The sequence below is a fragment of the Lactuca saligna genome, chromosome 8 (genome assembly GCF_052625555.1).
Source record: "Lactuca saligna cultivar CGN05327 chromosome 8, ASM5262555v1, whole genome shotgun sequence".
Classification (NCBI taxonomy): Eukaryota; Viridiplantae; Streptophyta; class Magnoliopsida; order Asterales; family Asteraceae; genus Lactuca; species Lactuca saligna.
In genome coordinates this window covers 257,656,962-257,673,290 of record NC_136424.1, presented here as the reverse complement: position 1 = coordinate 257,673,290, position 16,329 = coordinate 257,656,962, and the positions used below count along the sequence as shown (strand labels likewise).

General features: G+C 36.4%; 1 protein-coding gene across 1 annotated transcript; it reads right to left on the bottom strand.

Moving 5' to 3' along the window:
• Positions 1-8,875: 8,875 nt before the first annotated feature.
• Positions 8,876-14,470, bottom strand: LOC145010623 (putative inactive DNA (cytosine-5)-methyltransferase DRM1B). The gene is made up of 9 exons (XM_078969143.1): positions 14,428-14,470; positions 13,220-13,467; positions 12,730-12,813; positions 12,518-12,583; positions 11,688-11,766; positions 11,573-11,619; positions 11,370-11,477; positions 9,810-9,909; positions 8,876-9,714 (listed from the first exon to the last, which is right to left on the bottom strand). Exons 1-9 carry the CDS (start codon positions 14,468-14,470, stop codon positions 8,876-8,878), a joined length of 1,614 nt encoding a protein of 537 aa, XP_078825269.1.
• Positions 14,471-16,329: the final 1,859 nt, after the last annotated feature.

The following is a 16,329-nucleotide window of genomic DNA, read 5'->3' as shown; positions in this document are numbered from 1 at the left end:
TTTTAATTTATTTTTAGAGTTTTATACCCTATTTCAATTATAACAAAGCTTGAAGCTTTATTCTAATTATAGTATTGGCATTTCCTATTGTAGCTAAGCAACTTACTAGAATTGTAAGTATCAAGTATATTAGTCCTAGACCTTAGTTGGATCCTAGTTTATGCAAGATTTTTGACCTAATTTATACTACTAGGTCATGACATGTTGTGCATGAATGGTTATTATAAAGATGCATGAGTCCAAGAATGACCTGAATTGGCAGTTGTCACAGTATCCCCCACTTAGAAAGAATTTCGTCCCGAAATTCATTCTATATCATCGCTTGTCATCGCATGGGAATAGTTGCGGATACTTTTCCTTTATGTAATCCTCGCGCTCCCAGGTGTACTCCGGCCCGCGTTTTGAGTTCCATCGAACTTTCACAATCGGGATCTTACTCCGCTTAAGTTGTTTTACCTCCCTGTCAAGGATTTCTATCGGTTCCTCAACGAAGCTCAGCTTATCATTGATCTTAATTTCCTCCAGGGGTACTATTAATGTTTCGTCGGCTAGACATTTCTTAAGGTTGGAGACGTGGAATGTGTCGTGAATGGCGCTTAACTCTTGGGGCAATTGGAGTTTATACGCTGCCGGACCAATCCTTTCAAGGATTTCAAAGGGTCCAACATATCTCGGGCTTAGTTTTCCTTTCTTACCAAAACGCACAAGCCCTTTCCAAGGCGACACTTTTAAAAGTACCTTGTCTCCTACTTGGAATTCTAATGGTTTTCGACGATTATCCGCATAACTTTTCTGACGATCTCTAGCAGCTTTAAGCTTATCTTTGATGATAGTAATCTTGTCAGATGTTTCCTGGATAAGTTCGACTCTAGTCAACTGTCTGTCACCGATTTCTGTCCAGCATAAGGGCGAACGACACTTGCGTCCATACAATGCTTCATATGGAGCACATTGGATACTCGTGTGGTAACTGTTATTGTAGGAAAACTCAATTAGGGGCAAATGAGTATCCCAATTTCCTTTGAACTCAATGACACACGCTCGTAGCATGTCTTCCAATGTTTGTATTGTTCTATCTGTTTGCCCATCTGTCTGAGGGTGGTAAGCTGTGCTCAAATCTATCTTGGTTCCTAGTGCCCTCTGTAACATCCACCAAAATCGAGATGTAAAACGACTATCTCTATCAGAAATGATAGATAGGGGTGCACCATGCAGAGAAACAATTTTGTCGATGTAGATTTGGGCCAATTTTTCCATCTTGAAATCTTCTCGAATAGGGAGAAAGTGAGCGGATTTCGTCAGTCGATCCACTATGACCCAAATTGAGTCGTGACCTCTAGCAGTTCTAGGGAGTTTGGTAACGAAATCCATAGATATTTGCTCCCATTTCCATTGGGGAATTTCAGGTTGTTGCAACAACCCGGAAGGTTTCTGATGTTCAGCTTTGACTATTGAGCATGTCAAACACTTCCCGACGTACAAGGCAATATCCTTTTTCATTCCAGGCCACCAATAGTACTCTTTAAGATCCTTGTACATCTTATCTGCTCCAGGGTGGATGGAGTATTTAGATCGATGAGACTCTTCTAATACCATGTCTCTCAGGTTGTTAACCCTTGGAATCCAGACCCTGTCTTTAAAATAACGAACTCCATCAGGTTTGGTTTCAAATCTTTCTTCCAAACCATGTAAAGTTTCGCCTGGAAGATTTTCCTTGCATAACGCTTTCTCCTGGGCATTAATGATTTGAGATTTCAAGCTTGTCTGAATTACCATTCCCAAAGCTCTCACACGGGAAGGTTTCACTCTTACTTTCCTACTAAGAGCGTCGGCTACTACGTTAGCCTTTCCTGGGTGGTATCGTATCTCACAATCATAATCACTAAACAACTCTACCCATCTTCTCTGCCGCATGTTTAACATTTTCTGATCCAGAATATGCTGAAGGCTTTTGTGATCGGTATAAATGGTGCATTTGGTTCCGTACAAATAATGCCTCCATATCTTAAGGGCGAAAACTATTGCTCCTAGTTCTAGATCATGGGTGGTATAATTCTTCTCGTGCGGTTTGAGTTGTCTGGAAGCATATGCAATGACCCTATCTTTTTGCATTAGCACACATCCTAATCCTTGATGAGACGCATCACAATACACCACAAAGTTCTCTGATCCTTCTGGTAAAGCCAGAATTGGTGCATTGCACAGCTTGTTTTTCAGGATTTGAAACGCCTCTCCGTGTTTCTCTTCCCAGAGAAATTTTCTATCCTTTTGGGTCAAAGATGTTAATGGTTGAGCAATCCTAGAGAAATTCTCAATGAAGCGTCTGTAGTACCCAGCTAATCCTAGGAATTGTCGTATTTCTGTCGGGGTTTTGGGGGCCTCCCATTTCTTGATTGCCTCTATCTTAGCTGGATCTACATGGATTCCTCTTTCACCGATCACATGACCAAGAAAATGTACTTCCCGAATCCAAAATTCACACTTAGTGAACTTGGCATACAATTTTTGTTCCTTCAACAGCTCCAACACTAGCTTTAGATGTCTATTGTGATCTTCTTTGGTCCGCGAGTAAACAAGTATGTCATCGATAAAGACAATTATAAACCTGTCTAGGTATGGTCTACAGACCCTATTCATCAAATCCATGAATACAGCGGGTGCGTTCGTTAGTCCAAAAGGCATGACTAAGAATTCATAATGTCCATAACGGGTTCTAAACGCTGTCTTGTGAATGTCCTCTTCGTGAATTCTTAGCTGATGATACCCTGACCGAAGGTCGATTTTTGAGAAGTAGGAAGCGCCCTGCAACTGATCGAACAAGTCATCTATTCTAGGGAGGGGATATCGATTCTTGATTGTCAACTTGTTCAATTCTCTGTAATCAATGCACATTCGGAACGAACCATCTTTCTTTTTGACGAATAACACTGGGGCTCCCCAAGGTGAAGAACTTGGTCGAATAAACCCTTTGTCTAGAAGTTCTTGAAGTTGTCCGGATAGTTCTTGCATCTCGGATGGTGCAAGGCGATATGGTGCTTTTGCTACCGGTGCCGCTCCGGGAACTAAGTCTATCCGAAATTTGACCTGTCTATAAGGGGGTAGACCGGGCAATTCCTCCGGAAATACTTCGGGATAGTTTTGAACCACTGGAATCTCCTTGAGTTGCTTAGCTTCTAGTTCTCTTTCTAGCACGTGGGCCATGAATGCAATACAATTCTTCTTCAGGTACTTGTGAACCTTCACGCTTGATACTATGTTTAAACTTCTTCCTGGCTTCTCACCGTGTATGATAAGGGTTTCTCCATTAGGGAGAGGCACTCTAATGACTTTCTCATAACAACCAATGTCCGCTCTATTTTTGGATAACCAATCCATCCCTACTATCACATCAAAACTACCTAGCTCTATAGGAATTAGGTCAATGCTAAAGAGTTTATCAGCTAAATTCAAAGTACAACCAGGAATTATATCACTAGCCCTAATTTCATACCCATCAGCAAGTTCAATAGCATAAGCATTCCTCATCTTTACCGATTTCAAGCCAATTAACGGTCTAAATGCTAAAGAAACAAAACTCCTATCTGCTCCCGCATCGAATATTACTGATGCAAAATGGTTGTTCAGGAGGAACGTACCTGTTATCACTTCAGGGTCCTGACAAGCTTCTTCTGCACCAATCACAAAGGCTACACCTCTTGGCTGTCCAACTTGATTTCCTTGAAAGTTTTGCCTGGCTTGGCCTTGTCCATTGTTACCAGGTCCATTGTTCAGTTTAGGACATGCTCTACGGAGATGATCATTACTCCCGCACTCGTAACATGTCCTTTTTCCCTCCTTATTCACCTTACAATACTTCGAGTAATGGCCTGTTTGCTTACAGTTTTGGCACACCGGGCAAGCTCCCTTGTGATGGAAGTTACACTTATTGCACTTCGGAAGCGGCCCTGAGTACTGCTTTTGCTCCTGCACTTCTTGTCCTTGAGTTTTCACTGGTTCTTGCTCCTGGGCTCTTACCATAAAGTTTCTTGAGACTTTCTGCTCCCTCCCTGACTTGCCTCCATACTTCTTCTCTCCCTGATTTATTGGCTTCCTCTTGCTACTAGAGCTTTCCTTTGCTGATGCTCCCATCCTTATCACATCACAATCAGGAACAGCCCACCAAACACATAATATGCTGTCATCGCATGACCTGCCTCTCGTCTAGCAGCACTAGCAGTGTCAGCAGTCTCCATCGAATGCTGATACAGGATTTCCATTCCTGCCAAGACTTCATCCAAAACTTCTCGATGCCCAGCTGTCACAGCGAGACTGTGACGTTGGCCCGCTGCTATCGACTGCAATCTCCAGGACTCCTCCGGGGTCATACCTGGCTGTCTGACAGGTATCCCTATAACTTGCTGAGGTGAGGGTGCTCTCGGTCCTGCATCGCTGGGTTCTGCTCCGCTAGGTCCTGCCGTGCCATTACCTGCTGTGCTGGCGGGTATCCTTCCTGGAATGGGGACACTCTTCCTCGCTGTCCTCCGAATGCGAAGTCCATAGAGCGGTGGCTGTGGCAACACCGATGTCGGTGATGCCTCGCGTCGTTGACTCGGGGCGTTGTCATTGCTGATCTCCACCGAGTTCCCAGTATCTTCCGTATCCTCTGATGGGTCTTCTTCTATCGAGGCGGGGGGATTACGTCGAGGGATAACAGTGACGTAGCCGGATTCATCGGCTGAGGCGGTAGCGCGGGAAGATGACGATCTTGACATAGTGGACTGTGACATAGTTTCAATGAGATATGAAATAAATGACAATGCATGCCTATAATATGCAATGCTTACACACACCAAAATTAACCTTTTGAAATTTTTAAATAAGGTTTTCTCAAATATTTTTGTTGAACATATTCCCATTATAATTAGCTCAAGCTTTGTATAAATCTTTTCTTAATTAAACATAGGTGATCAGGCTATGTTTAATCAAGGTCCAATAATACAACTCCCAACCTAATTATACTTGTAATATGTTTGATGTAAAAGGAATTTCTTTGTAAGTTTTAGTTATAGATTGTGTTTTCTTAAAGAAAAACCGATGTTCTCTATAACTTTAGCTCTGATACCACTTCTGTCACACCCCGCTAAAGCGGAAACGCAAGGTATGACAGCGATAACGGTTTCATTGCAAAAGATAAAGATACATCACCATAGCAGTATTTAAAAGTTTACAACCCATAGCTTCAAAAGAACAAAATACAAGTTTTTCAAAATAACATTGTTCAAAATATAGCTTCATAATAGCTTCAACACGATGCAGCATGCTCTATGATGATGAATCTTTACATCCACTTACTAATTATTTCCTGAAAAAGCATGTAAAACGAGCGTCAACTATGAAAATAGTTGGTGAGTATCACAAGTTTATAAAATCGAGCGTACAATAAGGCTTTTCGTAAATACAAGTACATTGCTTCAATGATAAACAAGTTGATTGCTATTAATGAATACAAGTTTATTGCTATAACGAGAAACGAGTTTGTATGTGTATGAGCAAACAATGAGTCTCAACCAAACCTATGACTGAAGCCCTATCGAGATCTATGCTTATCGTTCCATAGATGAATATGGTATCATGCACTCCAGCGATTCGGGCGAGTGAGGAGTTGTCAATTCCTAATAGCGCTATCCATAACGACCATTGGCTCAAAGAGTTAATGGTTAGAGATAAGGGAAGGGCCTTTGTACGATAAGTTCTCATGTTCCGTGTTGCATAGACATACATAAAGAAACATAGCAATACAATAGCAATCATGTTTGATACAATTCAATTTAAGTACAACATGCAAACAATAGTTTTTCTGGACATGCTTTTCCACCCCAAAACATAAAACTTGAAAATAGGGGAGTGCGTGAATACTCACGATGTTTTGTGTAGACACAAGCGGTACTTCGGGATGCACCAACGTCTTACTACCGGGATCCTACGACACCAAACACACGCACTAGTGAGTTTCCATGTCGATATCTAATGCTAATATACTAAACTCTACATATAGGGAAATGCCAATTTATGTTTTAGTATTGGATTTATATCATTTTGTTACACTTTTTCTGATGTATTGAAATTTTACAAGTCGTGCGATTAATTACAACCTTGGAAGGTTAATTTTCCAAATTTTAAGTCTCAATAACAACATAAATTCACGAAAAATAGTATTTGAGGGATAAAAATTCTCAAACTTTTTATTTAACTGTTAATACACAACACTAAGCTGGGAAAATTATAAAAATGGATTTCCAAGCTGTTTAATTATATTTTATAATTTTTGAGCATTTATTTCAATAAAAATTGAAATAAATAGTAAACAGTTTCCAAAATTACCCAAACTTTTTATTTAATTGTTATTATACATAAATAGGCTGGGAAAAATATAAAATATATTTTTCAGTGGTTATTTGTATTTTTCCTTGTTTTATTTCTTTAAATAGTCATTAATTAAAGAAATATTATTAAACAGTTAAAATAAATTACCATAAATTTTTGTAACATCATTTACAGTATAAATATCTTGGGAAAAATATCAAAAGTGGTTTTCATAATGTATAAACTGGTTTTGGGTATTTATGTATATTTAAGTGAATTTTAGTGCAATTAACTTTAGAAAATAAGGGAAAAATAGTTTACAGTGGAGAAAAATATTCAAACTTTTTATGTAACCTCCTACTATATAATATGATATCCTGGCAAATTTTCATGAATTTTGGATAATCAGAACTATTTTTCCCATTTTTAAGCCATTATAATTACCAAAAATTGGGAAAAATAGCTAGACATGATGAAAAATCTTGAAATTATTTTCTTGAGTCACCCATCACAAGTAAGGTATGCGAAAATTGTTAGATAAAATTTTCACATCCTAAAAAGTGGTTTTGTAATTTATCATGTCCTAAATAAAAGAAAATTAGAAATCATATGAAACAGTAACAAAAATTGCTGAAATTTGGTGAGGGGTCATTATTCCCCATAAGTATCATCCATGAATTTATTTAGGATTTATTGACCTCTGGAAGTATTTTATATGATTTATGCCCTTGGTTTTAGCAATAATTCTAATAAATCAAATAAATAACAAAAGCTCTTGAAATTTTCCAGATTATCTCATGCATGCAAGGGCTTTCAAAAGTAAAAATGTTAAGAATGTATTCAGAAGAGAAATGAGGGTAATGATTCCAAACAATTTAAGAAAAGTTGCATGCAATAATGCATGAAGTGTAGATGTGGCTGAGGTTCATGAATTTTTGTAGCCCATTCAGTGAGGTTTTAAGCCACGAAATTTCAACCATAACTCACTAGATATGTTAAGTTTCTAAGGTATTTTTCCTAAGATTTATGGTTGGGTTTAAGACCATTGTTTAAGCAAGATAAAAATAGTGATCACAGAAAAAGAGCTGTATGCGCAACCTTTTTGTAAAATCTGCCAAAAATCGGATATTTAATATTTTACAGTAAGACCAGTTGGGTTTGAAAGTTAACTCGTGGAACTAACCAATACAAAAAGAATATCATGATTTGGTTAAAAAATGACTGAGTTATGACTGTTCAAAGTCGAACAAAATAATCTGGCAGATTGCATGTTTGCTTGTGTGCATTTTTAGGGTATTTCAATAAGAACATCATGCATGTCCTTGGTAAGGCCCGATTTCTAACACATGCATGGAATGAATGAGCATCCAAGATGTACTAGAAATGGTTTAATGCTTTCGTTCATGCATGAACACACAAGAAATGGAGAAGAACATGAAATATTATGTTTTGATGTCACATGATCATATGTGCATCTTTTTCACTCCTTGCATGGGTTTGATCCCGGATTTTCACCATTTCAAACACATGCATTGTGTTATGGTGAGAATCTACAAACCACAAGGGGAGAATAAAGATTTCTAGCCATGGAAAGGCATAGAATCCTAAAAGAAGAGAAAACTAAGAAGGAAAAGAAGTAGAATCATCAAACTATGGAAGAAGATGATGTTGTTTACCTTGGTTATGATCTTGAGAGAAGTAAGAACACTTCAAGGTCTTCAAAGTCTTGAAATTTGGCAGAGAAATGAGAGAAATTTCGTGAGTTTAGAGAGAGAGAGGAAGAGGGTGAAGTGTGTGAAGAGAGTGAAGTGAGAAGAGTGAAGAGAGAAGAGGTGGAGTGTGGGTTTGAGTTTAATCATGAGTTTTGGGAAGAGAGTGCATGGGGAGAGGGGAGATGGCCAGATTTTTGAGGCATTAAAGCCTCCTCTCTCCTAAATTCAAATTTTTATAAAAAATCCCTCCTTAATTTTTATAAAAATCTAATTTTTATAAAAATCTAATTTTTATAAAAGTGATTCTTTAAGCAATTTTTGATTTATTTAAAAATCTTGTTTTTAACTAATAAATTATGATTAATACTTGTAATTTATATTTCTATTTCATTGGTATAATCCATAATTTGATTAATAAAATTTGATATTAGAAAGTTTATAGCCAAATTTTATAAAGTTTTTAAGCTTTAAGATTTATAAATTTGGATTTTTGGCTGTTTAGAGTTTTTGGAACATTGATTGATATTCAACAACATGTTGAAGTATAATTAGAATGTTTTAATTTATTTTTAGAGTTTTATACCCTATTTCAATTATAACAAAGCTTGAAGCTTTATTCTAATTATAGTATTGGCATTTCCTATTGTAGCTAAGCAACTTACTAGAATTGTAAGTATCAAGTATATTAGTCCTAGACCTTAGTTGGATCCTAGTTTATGCAAGATTTTTGACCTAATTTATACTACTAGGTCATGACATGTTGTGCATGAATGGTTATTATAAAGATGCATGAGTCCAAGAATGACCTGAATTGGCAGTTGTCACACTTTGTATCTTTCGGCTTTGCTTGCACCTCTTGTATGGTAGATAGGGTACCCCATGATTAACTCAATCTCATCAGGCTCAAGTGGCGCCACCTTCGTCTTCCCTGTCCAAACCATGTTCCATTTCTTGCATTCATTGATAACGAATTTCTTCACTTGCTCCGAAGGCTCGCACTCACTTTTCAAATTCGAATTCGAATTTGAAAGGGCTAATCTGATCCGATCCGTAAGTTGGGCACTTCCTATACATGTAAGTATGCAATTCAATTGTTCTCTTTTGTCCCACGAAGGCCACCATTTTTTAGTTCCAGGAAGAGCTTCGAAAATCGTGCGAGGGGGAAGCGGTTGAATTGGGGATCTGTTTGTTAACGGAAGGTTGTGGATGTAACCTCGTTTTCTAGCTGCTGCACATAAGAATTTTGAATCCACAAATTCGGGTTCGATTTCGTATAAGAAACGTTTGATTGTATTCCAAACACCTTTCGGTGTAAATGCAACATTTTCATAGTAAAAATACAGAGGCCCAATGGCTGCATCGGGAAGCGTTCTGTGAATATTGTGAAATGGTTCGTGTGGAACCCCAAATCCTATCATTGGATTAGGAAGGTGAAGAACGTCTTCATCTTCATCTTCATTGTTTCTTTTTCTTTTTGGTTTTTTTTCGATCGTTTTCTTTTTCATCAAGAAATTCCTTTTTTGAGACTTTCTCTTCTTGTCCTTTGGCTGTTTTGAGACTTCCTCTTCGTATGTCAATGCATCGAATTCTGCATCGGCTTGTTTTGATATGTGAGCAGCACTGATGAAATCTACTAGCTCTGATAATGGCATATCTTTTCCTACAAATTTGATGAAATTTTCATTTTAAGGTCATGAATTAAATGTGTTGCACATAGTTTTATTTTTGAGAAGAGGAAGTAGTAACTACACACACCACATCTGGCAATAGCAGCTGAAGCTTCTCCATTTGAGTACCCCATATCAATTAGAGACACCAATGAGTCATCCTTTTCAAAAGATTCATTACTGTCTTCCTGCAAAAACATGAAGGAAGCTAGTCATATAATATACTTGTCTATTGGAAAAAAAAAAAAAAATACACTCAATCATAGCATTGTACTTTCAAATATTTTTAGTGGGACATTTTACTTTGAAACTCTACCCAATTATAAGCAATGAAAATTGCTTTGTATTTGGATCACATTGCTATAACTAGGAAGATTTTTTATGATGCTATGATAAACAAATAAATGAAAGTGTATTGATATTTCTTGCATTTAACTTATTAAAAAGGTAAATTCTATCTATTTATAAGATTTTCCTCTAGTGTCTATTTCTGAACCTATATTTATTTCTCTTTATATGAAGTAAATGAGATGAATTGTCTCAATCCTTGTGCATAAGCCAGTTTCACTTAGTCAAATCTTCAATATTCTCACACCATATAAACAGGACCCATAAAATTAACCTAAAGTATAGGAGCTAAGGATGCATTTGGTTGTGGAAAATTTTCTAATTTAAAAAAAAAAAAAACGATAAGTTAGAAAACATGTTTGGTTCAATTTTTTTTCCAAAAATTTTCTATGAAAAGGGAATTTTCCAATTTTCTAAATTACGTGTAACTTGAAAAAATGATAACTGTTGTTTTCCATACTTTTCCATTTCTAATTTTTTTTAATTATAAACCCACACCCAGAAAATTTTTAATGTTGACAAAGCAATTAAACAATAAGTTCAAGAGTAAATTTTATTTTTAAACTATTTAAATATAAAAAAGGTTATTTTCTACAAAATGAACTTACGCAAAAAGTCATTTCCTGCAAAATGTAAAGACACAAGGAGTCAGGGGCCAATTCTGTAACTTTACTATTATACGGGATCATTTTTGTAATTTTTACATTCCATGCAATTACACAGGGATCATTTCTGTAATTTTGTCTATTTCATGCACAATGCAAGGACACGGACCATTTCTGCAATTTACTATTACACAGGGACCATTTCTGTAATTCTTTGCATTAGAGAACTGTAGTTTGATGCGACAATATTTGCTAAATGTTATGTAAGTAATATATTAAATTGTTTATTATTTGAAATAACAAAAATTGGAAAATAAAAAAAAGGATAGAAAATACACATCTAAACATGTTTTCTTTTCTAAATTTTTCTACGGAAAATTGAAAATAAAACTCCACTCCTTTCTCTAAAATCTTTTCCAAAAAAACTGAAAATAATTTTCCACAACCAATTCCCTCCTCAGAATGTGTTTTGTTGTGGAAAATTTTGCAGTTTTCCACAAAAAATTTTGTAAGAAAAATGTTTTTTTCCTAAGAAAAGAGAAATTTTCAATTTTCTAAACTACATCATATAACTTGAAAAAAACGATAATCGTTGTTTTCCATACTTTTTCATCTCTAAAATACATGAAGAAGAAAGCCAGACTACGAATTCGGTGCTTTATTTGACAAAAAAGAAAATCAAAAGCAGGACTTACATCACTACAACTGTCATCAAGATCAGAGAAGTCACTTTCAAAATTGCTTTCAGACTTCACAAATGAATCATTGAGTTCTTGTTCTTGGTGGAGAGTCTCATCAAGATACTGCAACACTTTCAATTAGAAACAATACAATTTCTTTTATTCAAAGAAAGGTTGATATAAATAATAGTAAGATACAAAACATATGGAGAACTTACATAGTATGAGAGTAATGTATCAAGTATTGCATCAATATCATGATCTCCTGGAAATGAAACAAAACTAGATATATAATAAAATGATAATAGATAAAATTAAAAGATGAATTATTACCAATTTCAGCTATGACTTTATCCACCATTGCTTGAGGAAATCCCATTTTTATAAAGTGATAATTGCTAGAAGAACTTGACTGCAGCAACCAAATAGTAAAAGAGATTAGTGTAACATTTCATTATCACATCCCATGTGGCATTATGTGGGACCCGGTGTTATTATTTATGTGTAATTAATTAATTGTAAACTACCTCCCCGAATTCGGATAAAACAGTTCCATTAGTACTCATAGAAACTGAGGAAGATGATGATTTATTATTAGCGATCTCCAGCTCACATCAGTATTTCATAGGGATGAGCATCGGAACCGGGTACCCGCTTTTGGAACCGGAACTGCCGATTTTGGAATGGAAACCGCCTTAGGCGGTTCCGGTTCCGGTTCCGGTTTCGGTTCCGGTTCCTAAACTTATGGAACCGCCTTAAGCGGTTCCGGTTCTCGTTTTTTTGGAACCGCTACCCGTTGGGTACCCGCCGGAACTGGTTTATATATATATATATATATATATATATATATATATATATATATATATATATATATATGTGTGTGTGTGTGTGTGTGTGTGTGTGTGTTACTTAGACCGGTATAGAATATATTGGTCCGATTTTGTTCGTCTTTGGTCCGAATTTATTTGATTTAGATCGAACTAAATTGCGGTTTTGTTAAAAAAAGTTAACAAAATTAATGCGACCGGGTTACCCGCTCCCCGGTTCCGAGACTGGTTCCAAACATTTAAGAACTGCCTAGAGCGGTTCCAGTTCTGGTTCTAACTTTCTAGGAACCGCCGGTTCCAGTTCCGGTTCCGGTTTTCACAAAATGAAGCGGGTACCCGCCTACGTTCATCCCTAGTATTCCAATCAATGGTGTCACTTCTTACAGAAGAAGAATTGTCATCCTGCATAGAAATGAATTTTTAAATAAATTCCAAGTTTGATAGGGCCCACCAAATAGCTAATGAAGAACATTTCTTGCTTTTAAATTTTTGTTGAAAGGCTTTGAATATAATCATCTAAAAGCAAATTACTAATAGCACCAAGTTACCATTTGTCCAAAAGATTCAGGATATGCGACTCTGTAGGCTGCAGCAGATAATAATTTGTTAAAAGGATTGGAATCCATATCAATCTTTATCGATGAAATAATAAAATATTCTTCAACAAAACAACAAGATTACATAACTCCCTCTCCTAATATGAAGCAACATTACATGGAAATTCAATAGTTAGCTCCTCATCAAATCTAGGGCTCATGTCTTCCATCAACCAATATAAATAATGTTAATATATTGAATAAAATCCAGGACTCCACAAGAATATCCCGAAATGGATCAAATCACGTATATTGTAGTTGTACAGTACAAGTAAGTCATGCATAATGAGAATCATTTAGCTTTGAAGGGTTTCCTTCTTCGTTATGTGAAAGGTGAACGACGACGGATTAAGTACAGAAACTAAGGGAGTAATGAAATGCAACAAGAAGTGAAAATCCTTGATTACACGCATTAATGTGTGTGGCATTGTAAAGGTAAAACTAGAATAAACGGCAACAAATCAAAACGCAAATCGTGTTTGAATGATGTTTCAGCAAACATCACAATGTAGGTATTAGCAACTTGATTTCTACTGTTTACCAAAAATGAAATCGGAATGAAATCAGTGATGAAATCCGCTTTCAGAGGTAGCTTTGCCAACAAGCTACAAAAGTTGCAGGTAGCTTGATGCTGCTCGCTTTTACAGAGGATCCCGAGACAATGGCGTATGCAATCGCCGATTAAAACAGCTTTAATTAGTTTATTTTTATATTATTTTTAAGAAAAACTTCAAAACTTACGAAATCTGAAGTTTGATCCTTAATTTTAAAAAATTTCATGGATGGTTAAGGCGGTTTCAAAACTTTTAATGTTTAGTCATTCTGCGTAACTCGGTCTGCTTTCTAACTTTAAGTGAATGGTAATTTCATCATTTCAATACCCAGTGACTATTTCTCTATTTAAAAAATATAAATATTTAATATAAAAGGGTCCTACCTCTCTCCCCCCCCCCCCTCTCCTCTCTCTCTCTCCATGTAGATTTGTATACATAATGCGATTTTCTTCAAATCGTCATATTGGTATCTAAGTTTATTTTGTAATGTATTCATGTCTTTCGGGGATCATTCTTGTTCGATTTTGATGCACTAAGACTATTTAAAGGTAAATTTTTGCTCTGGGATTAGGATGATGCAATTCACGGTTTTGTGAATTCTGGTTAGGTGATCTGTAAAACCCTAGTTACCTCTCATGTTTTAAATCTTATATATATATATATATATATATATATATATATATATATATATATATATATATATATATATATATATATCAATTTAGGGGGGGTTTTTCTAGATTTATTGGGAGTTCTTGTTCCGGATCTATAATGTGGTTCTGAATCGAATTGAGATCAAGAGAGTTTTTTTCAAGTTAGGTTTTGATTGGTATAGATGGCTTCAAATCCTCCATTTCAGGTGGAGGATACTAACGAAGATTTCTTTGATAAATTGGTCAATGATGGCGATGATGATTATACGGTTACTCTATTATCCTCATAAACGACCAAATTAGTTGATGGAAACGATTATGATGATACTAAAGCTTTTGCTAATATAAGTATCAGTGATGTTAGCACTGGACTCGAAGATTTGGGGAAAGTAGGTGAAGATTCTTCTTCCATTGATGGGGATACCAAACATGCGTAAACTGACACTTTTTTAGACCATGTTCATCTGTTGGTTTCTTCAAATTCATTTACATTTGATAGCGTGAGTGAAGAACCCAATACTGAGGTAGCTGGTTTGGAGGAGCCTTTTGGATTCTATGGCTAGTTGGGATCATGGATCTGGAGGTGCTCCTGGTGTTAAGGAGGTGTGGTGGACAACTTTTGCTACCGAACCTGCTGAGAATGATGGTAATGGGTTTGGATCCTACAATGATTTTTTCACTGAATTTGGAGATAGTTATGTGGATCAAATAGGGAAAGGTTGTAACTTGGTTAGTCAGAAACAAAATGTTGTGTTAAGCAGCAACAATGTAATAGATGATTCCATGCATAGGAAGAATGTTTATGATTACTCAAATCAATTTCAAGACGTCTAGACTTATGCTTCGGCTGGAGAACAAAGTACAAAGGTCCAAGCTTATGGTACACATGGGGAACAAAGTACAGATGGTCAAGATCCAAACGATAGTTGTTTGGTTAAGAGAGAGAGAGAGAGAGAGGGAGAGAGAGAGGGAGAGAGAGAGAGAGAAAGAAAGAAAGACCATTTTATATTTTATATTTATATTTTATTTATATTATTTTTTTAAATAGAAAAAACCTCATAAATGGTCCCTGAGTATTGAAATGACGAAAATGTCCCTCACTTAACGATAAAAAGCTGATGGAGTTAAGCAGAAGTGTAACATACACGTTTTAAAATCGTGTTTTGTAATGAATAAAATTGTGAAATATTATGTAAAATTGAGTGTTGAGTTCTAACAGATGGTTTTTACTAGAAATGAAGTAAAACTATGTTTAGAATCACTCAAAAAATATTGGAAGTCTTATGAGATTCCAATTAAAAGCCAAATAGTGAAATTTAGCGAAAATATGAAATTTTAAATAAGTAAAATTTTATTATTTGATATTGTAGAGAATCTCGTTAGAAATTTGTAGGAGAAAACCTGGTCAAAATCCGAGTTATAACGACGAAGTTATGACCAACCGAAGATCCGCGACAAAACCAGCACGGCGCCGAATGACGTAAAAAGTGAGTTTTTGATAAACTACCTTTTTAGCCTTAGTAATCTAAATGAAAGTCGTAGTATTCGTTAAACTGAGAAATTCGATAAAAAGAATGCCAAAATCTGACTTCGTATGAGGAAGTTATGATTTTTCGAAGTTTCAACTTAGTAGGAGACAGCTAAAAACTCGAATTTTAGATCGAGCGATATTTTACCGATACATCTTAAACGAGAATCGAAGGTCTCGTCATATGTAGTACAACGGTAAAAAGTCTGACGAAAACGGATGTCGGATGAAAAAGTTATGAATTTTTAACGGATTTTTCCTGCCCCCGTCTGTTAAAAATAATAATATTAAAACTAAATTCAAAATTAGCTAACGAAGTCTAAATGAAAGTTGTAGAGCATGATTTTAGCTACGCGTGTATATAAAGAACATAAAAAACGGAGCTCGTATGAGAAAGTTATGGATTTTAGAAGTTCGGGGTACGAAAATCAGAAATTTTCGCATGAATAGTAACCGGCCACGTCACCTCGCACGAAGCAGGTGTGTCACCGGAGACGTGGCCCGGACCGAACTACCTCGCTGCCTGCTTCCGGAAGTCTGACGCGTGCCGCTCAGCTATTCGACCGAGGTGCGAGCCAATAGGCTTCCGACGCGCCTCACCCTCGTGTCCGAGTCTCGCACCTCCACGTCGCGCCTACCAGCTTCGCAGCCGAGCCTCGCATCCAAGCCTCCCTCTCACACCACCTGCTTCGCTCTGCTGCTGCCACCGAGCTTCGCTTCTAGACTGACATCCGAACCTCGGCCCTATATAAAGGGGGCCTGCGAGATTTGCCGACTAACTTTGAAAATTTGACACTTTTAGCCCCTCTTTCCATAT

Excerpts from the sequence above, each read along its gene's own strand:
- LOC145010623 (XM_078969143.1), bottom strand. The coding sequence starts at position 14,470 with ATGAATTTGAAGAAACCAACAGATGAACATGGTCTAAAAAAGT. Across the intron at positions 11,620-11,687 it reads TAAAGTCATAGCTGAAATTG|GAGATCATGATATTGATGCA; the intron begins GTAATAATTCAT and ends TTTCATTTCCAG. Across the intron at positions 11,478-11,572 it reads ATACATTACTCTCATACTAT|TATCTTGATGAGACTCTCCA; the intron begins GTAAGTTCTCCA and ends AAAGTGTTGCAG.